The sequence below is a fragment of the Phyllostomus discolor genome, chromosome 3 (genome assembly GCF_004126475.2).
Source record: "Phyllostomus discolor isolate MPI-MPIP mPhyDis1 chromosome 3, mPhyDis1.pri.v3, whole genome shotgun sequence".
Classification (NCBI taxonomy): domain Eukaryota; kingdom Metazoa; phylum Chordata; class Mammalia; order Chiroptera; family Phyllostomidae; genus Phyllostomus; species Phyllostomus discolor.
Genome location: NC_040905.2, coordinates 29,445,459 through 29,465,667, shown reverse-complemented (window position 1 = coordinate 29,465,667; position 20,209 = coordinate 29,445,459). Strand labels below are relative to the sequence as shown.

The window sequence follows — 20,209 nt, the reverse complement described above, 5'->3', positions numbered from 1 at the left end:
GCAACTTGAATTTCTAAGGCTGGGTTACATTTTTGCCTTGTGAGATGCGGAGCAAACTAGAAACAAATGGCCTGTCCTTTCCTCGTACTCCAAACGATATCCTTCTGGGCACTAAGCCAGTTCAAAGGCTTTATAGAACTATAACAAAGTATTATTCATATATGTATAATCCAAAGCTGTCTGACCCCTTTCAGGAAGGGGTCCTCACTGGATTTCCCCCCACCCCATAAATTAGCATTAAGACGTGTGAGCCAGCTGCGCTCTTCTGAAACTTCAGTGAAATTTGCCGATGTCAAGTTATCCATTTTAAAGAAAGTGAACAAATGAAGTTCCTTGTAAGTGCCAGGCCTGCGCCACATCCTGCAGCAGGGAAACAATCATCATCCCAGCATGCACAGGCTCACAGACTGAGCATTAGAAGGCTATATGGATGATACCAGGGAAATAGATCTTTGGTATTACTCTTAAGTAGATAAAGTCTTTCATTTTTCTATATCTTCTTATTGGGTGAGTAGTTTTATATTTTCTCGATCATAATTTAGACAGTTTCTCACTTACTGGGAAGAGTTGGGAGAGAGGAAAGGGATGTCCAAAAAAGACCAACTTCCAGGGAGCAAGAAAAACATTTCATGGCATTGTACTTTCAAAAGAACATCAAAGAGATGTCCGCTCTGTCTCTCCTTTTAGTTTCTTATCTCTCTTCTGTTCCGTTGTTATTTATGAGGACCCATAAATTTGTTATTTATTTATGGCAGTCCATTCCCTTAGGCGCCATCCCCAGTTATCGCTGTGCTTTTCTTGAGCAACAAGTTAGATTTTGGAGCGTGGACATTGTGAAATCCGTACTGGTTGTGCTTCCCTCCTTGTCTTGGCAGTTAGAAAGCCCAGAGGAAGGCCTGCGGGCTGCTCTAATAGAGTTGAGACCTGCATTTTTGTGTGTGTGAAAGAACTCACTGAATGATTTATTACAGGAAGGTTTACGTTAAAATTAGCCAAAGAAGGGACACAGGGTGCGGAGTCTGGGAGGGGTCCAAATGCAGAGCTTCTGGCTGTTCCCCCCAGGGGAGGTTGGAGGGGGCCACTATGTGTGACAATACCCAGCCACTATGTGTGACAATACCCACCAAGTACTGTCAATCAGGAAAGCCCACCCTTTGGTGTCCAGAGTGTTTATCAAGGCTCACTCAGGTACTGCCCACGTGCCTATGTGTCTCCACCCTCCTCCTAGTGTCAGGCTGCCATCTTTAGTTTCCAGTTTTTTCAGAGGTTGAGAACTGAATTTCCTGTGCCAGCATTATATTATATTATATTATATTAGTCTTTTTCCTTAATTTGTCCTTTATGTTAACATCCTCACATTTCTTTCTTTTTTCTTTTAAAAAGGTATTCTTGCTATGCAATACTTGAAAGCATACAGAAAAGTACAGAGTATAAAATAGTAAACATGCTTTTGCACACACCCATATTTCACAAATGTTAGTCTAGTGTTATATTTACTGTAGATACGTTTCTGTGCACTCTGGGGCCATTATTGTTTGGGTGTGCTTCCTTGTAAACAGCATCTATTTTTATTTATTTATGTTTTATTTATTCAACCTGATATCTTTCTCTGTATTAATGTGCTTTATTTTATTTGTGTTTTGATTTTTTATTGATGTATATGGACCTGCCTTACCTCTTATGTTTCTATATTCCACATATTTTTCTTTAAATGAGTGCCATTAAAATTTTTAACAGGTATTTTTAATTTAATAAATTCTAAAGTTAATCATTTCCTCTTACATAATTATTTCTTAACATTTTAATCCAGGTGGTAATTATAGTCAATATTTATTTAGATTTACCTATATTTTTACCAATTTTTTGCCCATCAGTGCTTTTAAATGTCTTTATTTTCCTTCTTACCAGTATATATCATTTATAAGTCATTTTATTGCAGGTCTATGAATAGCAACATCTACTTTTTGTTGTATTAAACTATCTTTATCTGCTTTATTTCACATTTGTTCTTGAATAATAGTTTAACTAGTATAAAGTCCTAGATTAGCTCTTATTTTCTCTTCGTATTATGATTTTATTACTTTCCATTTAAGCTTTTATTGTTGCTAATGAAATGTCTTCTGTCAATGTTTTTACATTTCTTGTTAGGTTATCTGTCTTATCTGTCTTCACCAGGTGCTTTTCTTTTCATTTTTTAATTTTTGCTAGATTTTTACTATATTATTTCTAGATATATATTTGTTCTTATTTACCTGAGTGACTAAGTGTGATTTTTTTTTCCATCTGAGGATCCATACTTTCATTCCATTTTTTATAATTATCCACCTTCATTGCCTTACATGTCACTTATCCTAGCCTTACTCCAATCCTCCTAGAACTCTTACTAGTTCTGTACAGCGCTGTTCTGTCCATGCTCCAGGTCTTATAATTTTTCCTCAAAATTCCCGTTTATTTATTTGTGCTTCATTCTGATGAATTCCTCATCCACACTAAGTTTGTAATTTCAGTGACTACTTTTTCATATCTAAGAAGTTTATTTGGTTCCCTTTAAAATCTGAAATTTTTATAATTCTACACTTTGCCTATGGATTTCATTTTTTCTATTCCATTTATTAGATTTTGTACATGTTGTAAAAAATAAAATTTGCTTCCTTCTGTCATTTATGCTCTATAAATGCATGAGTTCTGCCATTTATTCTGTCTCTGGACTCTCTCATGGTGGTATGCCTCCTTGTGTTATGTGTAATGCTAACTGTGATCTCATTAACACCAAGGGTTTTAGTCCGTGGTAATGTCATGTGTTCTGAGTTGTGAATGCACCATTGTGATATTGTTTTCAGAGTTTCTCTGCCAGGTACCCCTGGAGTTCACCCGTTTTGTTAGATCCTTAGGTGAAGGTCTGAATTAAATAGGTCACATGAATTTGATTAACCCCTTAGCAGGTAACAGGCTATAGGTATCTCAGGTTTCAAAGATCACTCTTTTTCTACTTATAGCTCTAGACAGATAGTCAGCTTCTCTGAAAATTACCAGGCTGGTAGACAGAGTTTTGGTATTTTTCTATTTTCTGATGGACAGCACTTGATTTTGAGCAGTATGGCTCTTGATTTTATTGAAAAGCTCAATTCCAATTTCCCAGTAATAATATTACTGGGAATATGGCGTACCTTGTACAAACATTAAACCTTACACTCATGGCATACTCAGCCTCTGGTTCCATTTGGCATCAACACCTATCAGCATTTTGCTTTTCCGCACTCTCTGTGTGCATTTTCTCTTCCTAGATTGTGAACTCATCTCTTTGAAATCGTCATTTTGTCATACTGTATGAAACATTTTCTTTTTTTTTTCAAGATTTTATTTATTTATTTTTAGAGAGGGAAGGGAGGGAGGGGGAGAGAGAGAGAAACATCAGTGTGCAGTTGCTGGGGGTTATGGCCTGCAACCCAGAAATGTACCCTGGCTGGGAATTGAACCTGGGACACTTTGGTTCCCAGCCCGCGCTCAATCCACTGAGCTACGCCAGCCAGGGCTGTATGAAACATTTTCATAGGATAATGGTGCTTCTCACTTCTGCTGACATACACTCACTTTTTAAAAATTGGTTGCATTGTAGTTTTGTTTCATTTTGTTTGTTTTCTCTTTGGTAAACTGCTTTATGATTTCTTTTAAAAATGAGAGGAATGGTTAAATGAGTGAGCAGATGAGCGAATGCATGACTGACTAGTCACAGAGGAACTTGTGACCTTGAGAGGACCAGTACGGGAAAGCGCTTTCTTGAAAGAGGGTCTTACATCATCCCTGTTTGGCTCATGATTTTTAAATCAGGTCCAGTCTCAGACTTTTAATAGATGCACTTAAGTTATTTGTCGGCTCCTCTTTTTGGAGTTGTTCTCTCACTTCTGTATGCCTTGTACTATAACTTCATCAGAAGTGTAAGCTACCTTCAAAGACCAAACATGATCCAGCATAATTTATTTTTGCATTTTTAAAGTTTCATTCGTATTGTCTGCCAAACTAAATAAATAATGTTATACCAGGCATGGCATTTGTTAAAATAAGCATGATTTTTTCCTAATAAAGTTTAGTTAAATATGTGTTTTATTAGTTTAAGTTAAATAAAGAATAACAATATTTTACTCAAGGAAAACTAATAGCCAAATTATAATATTCAGTATTTCTGCGTAGAACTTTTATTTCTGCATAGATTCTTTAATACTTATTCCATTACTCACTTTAATACTCAATACTCATTATTTAATACTCATTTCAAAAGATTTACTTTTATTCTGCTTTTATCTCCAAAAAGAAAAAAAATAGGAGAAAGTTTAATGATAGAATCGCACATGCTTGTTGAAAGCAAACTTGGTTTCCTAAACACAAATGATGGGGGTAACTACTGTGGAGGCAGTTTGCTTTGGTGAACAATCAAATCGGTGGCCCCAAACATTGGCTACCATGGAAGAATATAAGCCACTCCCTGTGTACCTTGATGCGGTAGATGAGAATCTTAGGGAAAAGCAAAAAGGGAAAGGAAGGAAGGGAAGAAGGAAGGGAGGAAAAACAAGTGAGAAAAAGAAAGAAGTAAGATAATTCTCACTGTCCAAGATACAAGTATGATACAGTTTTTACTGACATGAACATACAACTTTGGGTTCAGGTCATCTGAGAGTAAGGAAATGCCTCACAATTAGGAGCATGAATGGAAGCTAGCAGATTAGTGCCTTTTCCACAGTCAAAGACCAAAGGTACAGGGTGGGGCACTCTGTCCCTGAGACGCCTTACCTTCTCCAGCACACTACTCATCCTTCCCTATATTATGCTCCTCATCTTCATTCTCTAAGACGGCTGCATTCACTTTCTGAGGAATGAGATAAAGGAACAGACCCAGAAGCAGAGGGGAAAAAAGCACTCATAACCTCCATCAGTTGAGGAAACCTCCCAGAAGCTAACTAATGACACTGTGGTTTATAACCCAAAAGTCCAAGATCTTAGTCACATACTCAAATCTAGCTGAACAGGAGTCTGGAATATGAGGTTTTTAGTCTATATAATGAAGTTTTTATCTAAAAATCCTATCATAAAAAATGGAATTCTTGTTTTCTTTCCAGAAATGAAAACTGATTTGTGCTGTAATGAGTTGTCACTGGTGCAGTACTATTTGAAGAATAATAGCAGCCAAAGGGAGCTGAGCATGTTCTTCTCAATGAAACAGGCCAGCCTATCTTTACTTGGTATCTAGGGGTATACTCTGAGCATTTGTAGTAGAAACAGAAATTTACATATGTATTTAACCAGTCATTTCTGTGATAATTTGACAGCTATTTATTAAGCTACATTATACCAAGTATAGTTAAAGAAGCTGGGAAAACAAAAATAACCCCCGAAAGTCCCATTGTCCTGTAACACATTCTGTTAGGGGACACAACAGTAATGTTGTAAGCAAGTGCATGTAGGATAATTCAGTGGTGCTAAGCTTTAAGAAAAATAAAACTGATCAAGACACTGCAGAGTGACGGAAGGTGGTATTTCAGATGACGGTGGCACAGGAAGGCGACACTGATTATGTGGCACCGAAGCAGAAGTCTGAATGACTTGAAATGAAAATTATGTGGACATCTGGCAGAAGAGCATTCCTGGTGATGGGAGTCACAGCTGTGTTCAGGGACCAGCAAGGAGTCAGGGTGGCAGACAGCAGAGTGAGCCAGGAGAGAGGGCTGGAGACGGGATCTGAGGAGCAGTGTGGGGCACAGGTCATGTCGTCCCACAGAGGCTACTGGAAGAACTTGGATTTCATCTAAGTGCAATGGGAAGTCCTGGAGGATTCTTAGCAGAACATGTGATCTGGTTGTACTTAAAAGTATCATCCTTGCTGCTCTGGAGATGGGTAAGGGTGGAAATAGGAAGACCGGGTAAGATGATGACTTGCACTAGAGTAGCAGGTGGTAAAAAATGGTCCAATTCTGAATATATTATGATGAGTGATGCACAGAGGTCTTGCGACTGGATGGGATATGAACATTAAGAGAAAGTTAAATTCTGTGGAGTTTAGTTTTTTGGGGGGATGGATAATGGGGGTTGGCCTGGGCAGCTGGGAAAAATGAGGTTGCCATTTACTGAGAGGGAGAATTTCGTAGCAGGAAAAGGTTGGAGAGGGGTGTGGAAGCAAGGGCTCAGTTCTGGACATCAAAGACGTGTGTGTGTGTACTCATAATTCCTCTTCCCCTTCCCACATCACAGGACCTTCAAGCAGCCAGAACACCTCACAGCTGCTAAGTCCTATTATCAGAGAAAGGTTACTATAATCTGTAGTGGCAAAGAATATTTGAATGCCCTTTCTCCTTCACACTTTTTTAAAGACTGTATTTATTTATTTTTAGAGAGGGAAGGGAGGGAGAAAGAGAGAGAGAGAGAGAAACATCAATGTGTGGTTGCTGGGGGCTGTGGCCTGCAACCCAGGCCTGTGCCCTGACTGGGAATCGAACCTGCGATGCCTTGGTTCGCAGCCTGCACTCAATCCACTGAGCTACGCTAGCCAGAGCTCCTTTATACTTTTTATTCTATTTTTTTCCAAATTCCCTTTTAGTTTGAAGTTCTGTCACCAATCACTTAAAAAAAGGAGAGAGATAATGAGAGAGATTTTTTTGTTCTTTCATGCTTACACTTAAAAGTTTTCTTCCCTCAGTTCCCTTTGCTCTTGCTAAATGCCATGGGAACAGGTGTGCACCGAGCGTAGTGAGGGACCCGCATCACTCCCTGGGGGAGGAGACATGAGGACACAGAGGGAGAAGGGCCATGACAGCCACCACACTAAACAGAAGTCCAGAGGAAAACCTTGTTATTTGCCTGTTGAAATAGTTTATACCTAATGTAATGTTTAGACTTTCTTTCTCAGCAAATGTGCTTCTTTGTCCCTGTGAGGACCATCTTTAAGCAATAAACTGACTGTGAAAAACCAGGAAGGACAGAGGACCTGCTCCTGAATCAGCCTTTCCCATTTACTATAACATTACAGTTGATGAGAGTGCCAAAGTCAAAACTCCTCACTAAAAAAAAAATGCAATTTTTCTTGCCTCATGACAGGGAAGAGTCAAGTTTGCTTTTCAGTAAGTACATAAATCAATTATGCTTGTGTGTTAAAAAGAAAACAGCTTTGCAACCAGAGTGTTGATTAAAATTAATTATGTTACATAAATATCATGGTATGCTTAATGGGCCCGAACATGCTTTCGATAGAACAGGTAGGATAAATGGTTATAATTAAGACCTTTTGAACAACCATTACTTTGCCTCGTGGTAGTTCTTGTTCCCCGAGATGAGGGGTCTATCTCTCTGAACAAGAGGACCCACGCCCCAAGGACTGGAACGCCAGATGGACTCAGGTGGAGCACATCAGCAAGAGTTCGAGCCACTCTGGGTCTGCACCTCAGGTTGTGACATGATGTTCTAAATGCAAGAGCATATCATCTACAAATAGAGATGGTTTTACTTATTCCTTTCAAATCTGATGCCTTTATTTCATTTTCCTGCCTAATTTCCCCGGCTAGCTCCTCTAGTATAATTTTCAGCAGAGGAAGCCACAGCACACATATATTTTTGGAACATTGACCAACTTATCACATATTCTAGGCCATAAAAGAATCTTAAATTGAAAGAGATTCTTATCTTTTCAATTTTTATTAATAAGTCTTTTTGAGATTTATTTCAATCTTTTCATGGTTAAATTATTCAGTTTTAAATAACCTAGTCAAATGAGAAATTAAAAAGTGTTTTGCATAGCAAACTGTAACAACAAAATAATGTGGGATGCAACTTAAAGCAGTCATTTAGAAAGGATTTGTAGATCTCAAATGCTCATATTAGTGAATGAAATTGGTTAAAATCAAAAGTCTGTTTTCAATTTAGGAAGCCAGGAAAAGGTAAGCAAATCAAGAAAGTAGAAGAGAAGTAATACTAAAAAAGGGGGGAAAATCAATAAAGTAGAAACCAACCAATCTAGAAAATAGTAAAGACAAAAGTTGATTTTTTGAAAAAGCTTAAATATTTCTAAAGCACAGGTGGCAAATACAAGGCCCATGGGCTCAATTCCACCTGTTTTATCCAGCCCAGCACCTTGTTTCTACCTCGTGACAGTGCCAAGCTCCTTGACCTTAGTTAAGGGGTAGTTGCATTTCTACACTCTTAAAATTCAGCCCTTTGAAGGCAACCACGAGGCTGATGTGGCCCCCAGTGAAAATGAGTTTGACATTCCTGTTCTAAACTATTAGCAAAACTGATCAAGAAAGAAAAAGAGATCATCACAAAGCACCCAAATTAATAATATCAGAAATAAAAGGAACCCACTACAGATTCTATAAACATTAGCAGGATAAATATGGAGTATTGTAAATTACTCAAGGCCAAGAAGATTTACAATTCAGATGAAATGGAAAGTTCATTGAAAAGACAACCTGTCAAACCTGACACATAAAAGATGACAAAATTAAGTGTGTGTGTAAATATTAAATATATTAAAGTTAATTTTTTTAAATTTTCACATGCACACACACAAGTTCACACCTAGGTGATTTCTGTGTAAATTCTCCCAAATATTTTGAGAAAATAAGATGGAAGGAACTGGTCAAACATTAACATATTTTATAATTGTTAATGAATAAAATTTCCTATTCTGGGAAAGAAACTCAAAGATTGAGGCTATAAATCAAAGGCCACTTCTGTTGTACATATAGGAGATCAACCTAAAATTAACAGAGAAAGTTTGGAAGTAAAGATGGAAGATAGCTATTCTGGGAAACACTTTATAGAAAAAAATGCAACAATATAAACTTTTGACAATACAGAATTTAGATGCAAGGCATCCAACATGAAAAAAGACCTTCTTATATAATCAGTAAGAAAGTTTAACAGTTATACATCTTTGTGCACTGCAGCATTGCTTTGAGGGAAATAAAGATAAACTATTAAAATGCTCAGGTATATTGACAAATTCACAATCCTTTTTGGAACTCTTAATACATTCTAAAATTGAGTCAGTAAGTCAGCCCATTGGGGATCTGACTAACTCTCAGGCCCTGTGAATAGATATATTTAGAGATTGTGCTTTGTTTCCAGAAAAAAAATACATGTCACTTTCAGAAAACCATAAAGCATCATAGAAGTAGAGCATATTTATCACGGTCTAGAAGAAAAATGAATTGTCAAAATATAAATAATAACCACAACCTCTGATCAAATCTGTTGAAATTAGAAATAACAAGAACAGACCAAAAATAATCTTTGTAGAATTTATAAATTAGACTTCTGAATTAGTCTTGTATTAAAAAGAAATGAAAATTGAAATTATAGGACTTTTAGGAGAGAATGACAGTGAGTGTAGCTACAAATCAAAGCTGTGGGATTTGGCTAAAGCAGTAATTATCAGAATATTTATGAGCTTAAATGCATTTATTAGACAACACAAAAGACTGGCAATAACTAACAATCAAGAGAAGGAACAATATGAGTTTAAATAAAGAAAGGAGGAGTTTTTAAAGTTAAATCAGCAACTAATTATACAGAAAACTACCAGAAAGCAGACTTTAATAATAACCTAAAACCTTTGAGACAATGAAAAACATGCAATTTCAAATGCCTGATTTAAAGATAAAAATGATAAAAATAACATTAAATACAAGAAGAAATTACTTCAAATATGGAGACTTTTAAAATTTTAAGAGAATATTACATAGAATATTTTACATTTGAACATCTAAATAAATGGATAACTTTCTAGGAAAATTACCAAGTTAACTTAGGAAATAGAACCAGTAAGCATGCAGAAATGTGACACACACACTTGTAACCCTGGGCCAGGAATGAATTTCGTGGGTGCAGATGCCACCCACACCCCTTAATAGGGATACAACTTTGAGCAAGTCTCCCAGTTTCTCTGGGTTTCAGTTTCTTTTTGGTAAAATGAGGTGAAAATAGTAACTGCTGTCCAAGATTTTTGTGAGGAGTCAATGAACTGTACATACAAAGTCCTGGGACCAGCGCTTGGCACGTAGTGAGTGCTCTGTGAGTGTTAGCTTGTGTCTGCGTCATCATGCCATCGCCGTCACTGCATCATGTGGTTTCACAGTTGAGATTTACCAAACTTTCAATAAGAGATTACTCATTTTCACCCTGGCTGGCGTAGCTCAGTGGATTGAGCATGGGCTGGGAACCAAAGTGTCCCAGGTTCGATTCCCAGCCAGGGTACATGCCTGGGTTGCAGGCCATGACCCCCAGCAGCTGCACATTGATGTTTCTCTCTCTCTCTCTCTCTTTCTCTCTCTCTCTCTCTCTCTCTCTCTCTCTCTATCTATCTATCTCTATCTCCCTCCCTTCCCTCTCTAAAAAATAAATAAAATATTTTTTAAAAAAAAGAGAGATTACTCATTTGGTATTAAAGAGTTGCGGACCTAAGAGAAAGAAATAATGTTTCTGGACTCAGCCTTATGCAGCTGGCCTTACCTTGATAGTCAAGAGGAACCAGGTGAACACAGAGTCAAACAAAACCCATCAGAGCTTATTTCATAAGAATAAAATGGATGAGAAGATGGCAAACAAACGCTTAGCAGATGACTCACTGGGCCCCTCTTCAGTCACAGGCTACCAAGAGCCCGCCATACCTCCGAGACGTGGACTGCCTCACACTCCCCTCCTTCCACACTGTCTGGCTAAGCAGGGTGCTCTGCATGTGTGTGTTGGGGAGATGATGAGGCTGGGGCAAGTGGTGGTAGCCAAGACCTCTGTGGCCTCTGACCAGGGTCTAAGGACTGAAATGATATCTTAGGGAAGGATATTCTAGAAGGTGAAGAGACATACCGTGCTTATCTCTACTAGACTATAAGCAGCCAAAAATATGGGTGGCGTCTTATTCATCTTTGTATCATTACAGCCTAACACGGGCCTGACGCGGAAGACGAGTCAACAGTCTCGGTGTAGTTGGTGTGTAAGCATCCTCTTAGGAGAGTTATTGTTACTCATTAAATGAGAGCAAATGCCATTATCTGGCCACGTATTTGAAAGCTATGTGAATCATGTCTAGGAGATAACTCAGTGCCCAGCACATCACTGAGTCACAGCAGGTATTGATTTGAAGTCGATTTTTTGTAGAGCTTGCCTGGTACGTGATCCTCTCTGGTAATAGAGTGGGAATCTGAGTGTGTGGGCTGCGTGGAACCTTCCCGTCATGATGTCATTGTGAGGCGGTGGGGGGCAGGGGAGCGTGTTACTCAGTTAGTTCACTGATTTCTTGCTTCATTTCCCTCCTCACAAGGATCACAGCTATGCACTTGCTGGTACTTTCAGCTCATTGCTGATTTGCATCTGGATCTTCCATTCTGTCCGTCTACATTCAAGGTGTTGCTACTCTTCTCAGTGACTTGTGTATCTTCAGTATCTCTAGCCAACCGTCATCAGCACGAGAGTCCCTGTGGTCTCAGACACACCTGACCTCCCCTTGGATATTCCATTTGAATTTCATATTTGATTATTCATTGTGCTTCAGCTCTTTTGATACCCCCAAAACTCTTTTATCCTTAGGTTACATGAAGTCTTAAGAGGCTTTATTTTTTTAATGATTTCAAGGACCTTTTAGAAATGCATACAATCCTTATAAATACTTGTAACTGGTTGGTAGCACAATCTCTAACTTATTGGGCACATTTTTCACATGATCATAGAAAGCTTGCATGTTCATCAGTTCGTGCAAGACTGTAAAGGCCATGGTCCGGGAAACCTTGGGAGAACCTTAGGAAACATTTAGGTGCATTTATGTTGAAGGAACTCAAATCTGGTGGTATGGTAAAGGGGAGGGTGAAGGCTCCGTGTTTCCTAAGTGAACAGGCGTGAGGTCTTTAGGACATCAGATGAGGCTCTTCTGGAAGCAGCAGCTGCCAAAACATCAGCAGCAGGGAAGAGGGTGCTGACATAGGAAATGCTAGTTGCATCGGCATATCCTGAAAGGTTGCTATTTTTTAATAGAAAGCTGTTGTTTAGAGGGCAGTTTTAATGAGTCATCACAACGCGTTGATCAGACACAATTATGGACACACTTTTCTATGGATGTATTTTTGGTTTTGTGTTACCTTCATCTCATTTCTCAGAAAAGCAGTGAGGATTGAAATTCTCATTTAATTAAGTCCTAATTAGGTTGAAAATATTACTGGTGGCTTTCCAGGATAACAGAAGCTGTCCTCGAAATCACCTGTTTTTATCTATTTGTTTGTTTCTTGGTAGAACCTCCATTCTCGGGATCTCCTTCGGAGCTGCATTTCTCCTGCTGGCCTTTATCCTCTTCCTCTGCTTTGCTGGACAGCTTTTGGTACGTATTTCAAACATGGGACTTCTTTGAAAACTGTGCTCATTTAATGAAAACGGATCTCTGAAAACAGGGAGCTTGTTGACTTACCATTTCAAGAGGTGCAGATGCCAGCAAGCAAACATGTGTCCCTCATGGCAGCTGCCCAGAACACAAGCTGAGGCAGCTCATGCACAACCAAGATGCTAATGCGAGGATTATTGGAGATGCTGGATGTCACATCATACTATTGTAATTATGTCTGTTTGTTTCTGTCAGCATTTTTTACCATCTCCTCTACATTTTCAGAGTATTTATAATGGCAACTACAAGTATAATAGGAAGGTTTTATTGTACAGGGAATTAAAATTCAAACCAAATAGATCTTATATCTTTTATATTCATTTTCCAGATATAAAATCTTGGAACACCAAAATGTATAAATGTATGAATATATTTTTTAGTGTTTGAATCTAAGCCAATCATTGTAAGCTCTTGTGGTTTAATTGCTAGTTTTGGGTATAAGAAGTAAATCCACGTGTTTTCTTGAGTCTGAAGCAGTAAGAGCACGCCGAACAGGCCAGCCATGTGGGACAGAAGTCACAAAAAAGAGTCGGTGCCTCATTTCGTTCTTTGCATGGGAACCAGGTTTTGGGCAGAGTTCATGGGCAGCCTCTGGAGACACTACTGTGATTTCTGTTAACCAAAATTTTAATGTTACAAGTTCTGTCTGTGACAGAATGTCCTCTTAGGTCTCTGAAAGCAGCAGGCCTGGAGCCCGGGTGTCCACTGCATTCCAGTCTGTGTCGAAATCTGTGGCCCAAAAAGCGCTAAGCTTCTGCAGCATGTCTCTGCTTCCACTGTCGGCCTTCTCTGGCTGGTACTTTTGCAAACATTTGTGGATTTTGTTTGTTGTATTGTAGTTTAGATTATTTAAATTGGATTAGAAGCTCTTCCATAAGTGGGACTGTGGTTTCTAACTTCTAATTCCCTGGAATGCACATGGTATTTCTTAAAACTCCCCTGAAAATACTGTAGGTTGTAGAGAGGAGAGGACTGGGTAAACACTGACCCATGGGAATCCTTGTTGACTTCTAAAATGATTAGTATGCAAAGAAGCCTGATTTCCCATGATCAGATTTTCCTTGGGTAGAAAGCTCTTGGGCTCTGCACTCTGTCTTCCTGGCCTCCAGAAAGATTTTGAAGCCCCATTTCTCAGGATTTTAGAACAGAAACTATCATTTGTGGTTCTGTTGGAAACCCAAACTTCATTCTAAAGCAGCTTATATCATTGTGCCTAAGTAGCTATGTTTCTCATTTTCTAGTGCAAGCAATCCAGTTGTGGGGTTGGAGGAGCATGGTGTATATTTAAGGTTTCCAGTTGACTTTTTACTTTCCACTAAGTTTCTGTAGAAAAGGAACACGATGCTGGAGGCTGGAAAATGAATCTCCAGAGCAACCTTGCTGCCTGTGTGGGAATGCTCTGCTCTCATGGAAGGTCCCCCCCCCCCCCCAAACTCGGTATTATCCAGCCTCACTGTGGAACCTTTCATGGCTTTGGGTCCCTCCTGTTCCCAACCTGTGGTCCTTCAGGGTGATCAGGGTCCCACGTGCATAGGGCCTGCTCCCTCCAATTCCCAGGGGCTTTTCAAGACCCTGACAACCACAAACCAGATGCTCAGGAGTTCTTTTTTTTTTATTGTTCAAGTACAGTTGTCTGCATTTTCCCCTCAGCACTCCCCTTACCTCAGACATCCCCACCTCCCTCCCTTGATCCCACCCTCCCCCTTGGTTTTGTCCAAGTGTCCTTTATAGTTGTTTCTGAAAACCCTTCCCCCTTCCCCTACCCCATTATCCCCTCCCGGGAGTTCTCTTTTCAACTCTGTTAGCTCAAAGAAAAATTTCAAGGCTGCAGATGAAATGGTGCCTGTTTCCTTTTCACCAGAAGCCTGTGATTTGGCAAATTAGTCAGGAAGATGAGACTTAAACACAGTTTAGTCTCTCTAAACTTGAATTAGTAGGTTCTGTGAATCAGTCTCCCCCCAGTGGCCAGCTGGAATCCTCGATCCAGATGTAATCCTGCTGAAATTCGAGAAGGAATTTTTCTCACTCCAATAAGAGGTCTTTTGGGGGGTTTTTGTTTGTTTTGTTTTGTTTTAAGCAATTCTGAAAGGGCTTTTTTAACTGTCAATATCAAACATATTAACGCACAGACGATCTAAGAAGCCTTTAAGTATGCTTAAGTATGTTTCCACTCTACCCCCCAAATTCAGTCAAAAACTATGTATAGCACAAATACTCCACCGTGGTCATGGAAAATGTATTGCTGCATCCTAACTGCTCATTCTCTCGCCTCTTGAAAACCTGCCAATTTGTACAAGGTTTTACTAACCTTTGCATTTAATCGTGGATTAAATACTGAGTTTATGAAAAAGTACACAATACCCTATATTCACCTTCTAGTAACATATGTTATCCTTCTGAAAACTCTAGTGCCAAAAATAGTATTGATACTAATATTATGATACTAAATATCAATGTCAATGAAGAATTAAGGTGAAATACTTTTATATCAAGAAGGTTGAGTAAAATTAAGCCTGGCTGATATTTTTCTGCCAAGAGCCTTCCCTTGGTTACACAGAACATGCAACACAAGTAAATAAAATTGCCGGGCTATTGTACAGCTGGGTTTGATTTTTTTTTAAGATTTTATTTATTTATTTTTTAGAGAGGGAAGGGAGGGAGAAAGAGAGAGAGAAAAACATCAATGTGCCGTTGCTGGGGGCTGTGGCCTGCAACCCAGGCATGTGCCCTGACTGGGAATCAAACCTGATGCTTTGGTTCATAGCCCGCACTCAATCCACTGAGCTATGCCAGCCAAGTTTGATTTTTAAAAAGTGCAGGAAAATAAAAAATGGGCAAAAGTAAGAGTGTTAACGAAATGCAATTTTTTCCTGTTAATAAAAAAAATCCCTCAGGTATCTGTTCAGTGACACGTTCTGGGGAAAATGTCAGAGAACCTTTGTGTTACCATTACTGCTGCAAGTAGCCCGTGCTACCCCACCCCACCCTCCCACCCTGTGGGCTGACATTGCACTGCTCTCCCCGCCCCGTGTTCTTCTCAGCTCTTGGCCATGTGGTGAGCTCACTTGAATTCCTAGAAACCTTTCCAGAAACTGCCCTGGCCCCTGTGAAGGGTCCTCCTTCAAGCTCCTTGGGATTTAGGGTCTGTGCCACATAATTTGACACTTGATTACATAACAGCACATTTGACCCCTCGCTTTTGTGAGTGTGCCTGTTTTCTCCCTTTACGTCTAATAGGTTCCTGGCGATGAGAATTGTTTCCTACACTTGCTTCCTGTCTCCCCGGGAACCCAGCAGGAAGCTGGCCACAGAAACACGCTCAGTAGGCGTGTACTAAGTCAGCACCACCAGACTCCTAATGTTTCTGTGAGGTGCGGTGTCCCTTCCCCCCCTCAGCAGGTCCACGGAGCACCTGCCTTGTCTCGAAATGCCACCATTCTCAGGCAGAGTTGGCATGCCCTGCAGCCCGTGTTAATTCCCTCGTCTGTGTGTAAATTGAATGTGTGAATGAGTGAGCATTGGTGAGTCAGTGGCCCCCATCTCACTGCCTTGAAATTCCTTCTTACATGAGCCACGATTCCTTGACTCCAGCATGCTGGCTTTTCAGTTGAAAATCATCTTCTGACCTTCCTTAACCAACTATAATAGAGCCCACCTTTCCCGCCACCAGCTTTCCTGGTGCCTGCTGATTGGGCTTCCTCTTTTGTATTCTTATCTGTATTCTTTTTTAGGTGGAAATAGCGTCAGTGAGTTTGCTTCAGCCCTGTTTTGTTCTTTGTAGTGTGTCAGGCCTTTGAAACACAAGATAAATGTTTATTATCTGTGAGCTTGAAGGGATGTTGGATGCACACGAATGCGACCTCCTGGCAACACTGCTCAGGAAGCATCCCTCCCCTGTCCTCACACGCCCTCCACTTCTCTCATGCTGGCTGCTCTGCGTGCAGCTCACAGTCAGCGCATCCCTGCTCTGAACTCTGGCAAGTCCATGGCCGAGGGATATCCTGGCCAGAGCTATCCTGGTGACTACTCTTGTCTTATCTCATTAGGCACCTTGGCATTGGTGCCTTCATGAGGTACTTAGCTTTCTACAACAGAGGCTGGTTAGCATTTCAGAATTGTAAACCCAAGAGCTGAAACAGAGATACCCTTGTCTGTCTGGGCATTTTGTGGATGAGGAGCCCAAGGCTCGGAAGGGCCACATCCTTCAGTAAGTTCCCATTTCCAGTCACTTAGAAGAAGTTCCCACCCACAGAAAATAATGCAGGAGTTATAAGCAGATCTCTTGAGAATGGAAATGGAGACTTTGGAGCAGACTCATGAGTGTGATAACTGTAGGAGCTGCAAAGGTTTCCTGCCCTTAGATAAGATCCTTTAGAATCAGCATAAACTGCTTATGATGGGCAAGATCCCCATTAACAGTTCTGTATCCAACCTCATTGCAGTTTACAAACAACAAAATGTATATCATATCACAACATATCATATCAAAAGTGGCAACTTACTCTGCTCGGCATTTTATGTCCTCTGGCTCATCTGTCCTCACAAGATTTTTTGGAAGGAATGCACATTCTGTGACTAATGAGACAGGAGCTTGCAGGTGCTACAGAGTTGCCCTGTACTGCAGCGCAAGGTGTTGGAGCCGGCATTGGAAGCAAGCCTAGAATTCTGTAATTAATTGGAGACAGGCTCCAGGATGCTGGGCTGTGTGTGGAGAGAGTCGCCAGCAGACAAGTGCCCAGCACTAGGCTGGGATGTCCACATTCACGGTCACTGGCCAGCATGACGCTGAGGGTACCTTACGGTGACCGTTGAGCCTTCATTGGTAAAAGTCACATTGGGAAATCAGGATAACCTCGCATAGAACCCCGTTTGTATTCCAGTCTGGTTTCCTAATATACATTTTTCAGCTGTTAGCCTGTTTGATTTAAAACTGGATTCTGGGGAAAGTGGAATCCCACCTTAAAAGACATTTGGTAAAATGGAAGGAAAAAAGTTACCATGTAAGTGGATTTAGATGCTGAAATTTTGTGGTAATATTGGTGTTATTATTTTGCAAAATGTTTTCTCATATAAAAGAGCCCTTCAAAGTATTTCCTTATATATTATTTTACTTGATAATCAAAACAACCCACTTTATCTAAGAAACTAAGATGTAGAATAAGAGATTCAAGTCACATTTTCATTATAATCAGCAATAAAAAATTAAAACAATTGTTGTAGCAGTAACAGCAATAATGTGTACATTTACTGCCAGATTTAACTTTCTAAACTACCTGAAGTGGACTTATCTTACTTATAACAAATACAATACAGTGACCCTAACCAAAAATACTACCAAAAGAAAAAAAAACATCAAAAAGCATCTTTTAAAACAGCGATGCCAAATAAACCCAATGAAAATGCTAGAAAATGTCAGAAGACAGTTTTCCATTGTTGCGAGAGTCTCATGCTTTGGACGGCGGAGGTAACGGAGGCCAGCCGGACAGCCCTGCTCCAGGCATCGCTGAGAGCCGCCAGGTCGTCCCAGGGAAGGAAAGTCGGCCACACACCAGCTGATAGAAACGCTTTCTGCCCCACAGCAGTGCTTCTCCTTGAAGTCCGTCTTCTCAAATGTCAGTCCAACCACCAGATTTCTCTTGGTTAGTGCTTTCCCAGCATCCTTTTTTCCATCTTTTCATTCAGCTTTGCATTGTCCTTATGTAGGTTTTAGGTGTGTCTCTGGTAAACAACATCCAGCTTTATGTTATTTGCTCTGTTCCAAAAATCTCTCTTTTACCTGAGAAGCGTCATACATTTATGTGTATTACAATTATTGGTACAACTTTATTTTACTTCTTTTTTAACCTATCAGGTATCTTCTTTGTTTCCACTTATTTTTTTCTCTTTTCCTGCATTCTCTGGGACCAGTTGGGTTTATTTATTCTTCTTTATTCCCTCTAGTGACTTAGAAATTAAATATTCTGCTTTCTTTTAATGATCAACATAAAACATGTAAAAAAGCACATGACTAAGGGAGCCTGTTAAAAATCTCCATATTCTTGTTGAAGAATACAGACACCAAATTCTCAATCTCTAAATCTCATCATTATTTCCCGTCTTTCACCTTAAAATTAAAAACTCACCAGTCACACTGAAGGTGTGATGAGAGCTGAGAAAATAACCCACAAAACAAAACAGAAAGGCAAAGAGTGTTGTTTAAATTCTTCTCAAGTTAAACTCCTTTCATTATTCATCTCTATGTATTCCTGTTGGTCACCAATGTCCCACCATTTTTCAGGAACATCGTTTCTTCCTGCAGGACTCCGTGTCCGTATTCCCAAAGGATCACTGCTATTGTGGTCTGTTCAGAGACAGCCTGTGCACAAAACCCCCACTTGCCCCCTTTTCATGTAAGGAAATCGTCTGGCCCTGACTGGTGTGGCTCAGTGGGTTGGGCATCATCTTGCAAACCAAAGGGACACTGGTTCGATTCCCATCAGGGCGCACACCTGGGATGCGGGCCAGGTCTCTGGTTGGGGATGTGCAAGAGGCAACTGATGGATGTTTTTCTTGCACATTGATGTTTATCTCCCTCTTTTTCTCCCTCCCTTCCCTTCTCTCTAAAAATAATTAAATAAAATCTTTAAAAATGTAAGAAAAGAAAATCATCTCTTTTTTCCACAATGAATAATAACTTATGATAATTTTTATCACATTTTGAAAACATGAACCCATATTTTCTTGGACATGAATATGCTCAGGAGAAAGTTACAGTCTAGTTGTTTTCACATATTGGGTAGCTAGTCAATTTGTTTTTCCTTTCTGGTTGTTTCTGTAGGATTGGTTAGGTGTCCGTCGTGAGCAATAGGTGCCCTGTGTTGGGGTGTGGGTAGACTTTCATTTTTCCTGTTTGGGACTCAGGGTGCCGCCTCAACCACAGAGCACACATTCTGCTCCAGGCCCACAACATGTCTGACCGTATCCCCTTTGCTTCTTTCCTGGTGTTTCTGTTCCATCTTTCTCAAACTTTCATGGCAAGTATGTTGAATATTTTATTGTACCTCCTGTGCCTCAATGTCTCTGTCATATTTTCCATCTTTTTATCTTTCTGTGCTATTTCCTGGGTTATTTCCTCACAGCCATCGTATCCTCTTGAGAATACGTCTTGAGTATAACTCTTGAGTTTTTAATTTCAATAACCACATTTTAATCTCCAGAGAGTCTGTGTGGCTCATTTTTAAAATATATCTGTTATTTTCTTTTAATTGCCCATTTATTATGGACACTAACTCATCTTTCTTAATTCAATCTTATTTTATAGGCTATTTCAAAGCTATTTCAAACTGATAATAATATCTACAGATCTTGTGCTATTTCTACTATCTGTTATGTCTGTTGAGTCTTCCTTATAAGGTCCATTGCCTTAGGTAGTTTGTAGTTTTGTCTCTTTTTTATTATGAGGTCATTTGCAGTGGGAATGGCTTCCCCACAGCTGGGACATGCCCCGCACCCTGTGATGTAAAGTATCATTTGTAAGCAGTGTTGTTCTTCCTTCTGCCAGAGCCCCAAGGACTTGCTCCGGTTTTTGAACTGATTAGTAATCCTGCAACTTGAAATTTGCATGATGAAGCAGATCATGTAACTTGAAACCCAACACCCACATTTAAAGTTTGAATTTATCATTTGAGGTTTATTGGTACTTCCCTGAGCTATTGTATGGAGTTGTTCTACTCTCCTTTACATGGAGGAAACAGCTGTTTGAGGCTTCTGGTTTTATTCTGGGATCTCAGTCCCGGCTGCCCACCTCTTGTAGACCCAAGG

At 39.8% G+C, this 20,209-nt stretch overlaps 1 protein-coding gene across 1 annotated transcript in view; it reads left to right on the top strand.

Moving 5' to 3' along the window:
- Positions 1-20,209, top strand: part of ADCY2 (adenylate cyclase 2) — a 356,581-nt gene that overhangs the window by 271,849 nt on the left and 64,523 nt on the right. The window contains exon 15 of the mRNA XM_028526056.2: positions 12,265-12,349. Within this exon, the coding sequence (XP_028381857.1) occupies positions 12,265-12,349 (85 nt within the window). The remainder of the gene's footprint in view (positions 1-12,264; positions 12,350-20,209) is intronic.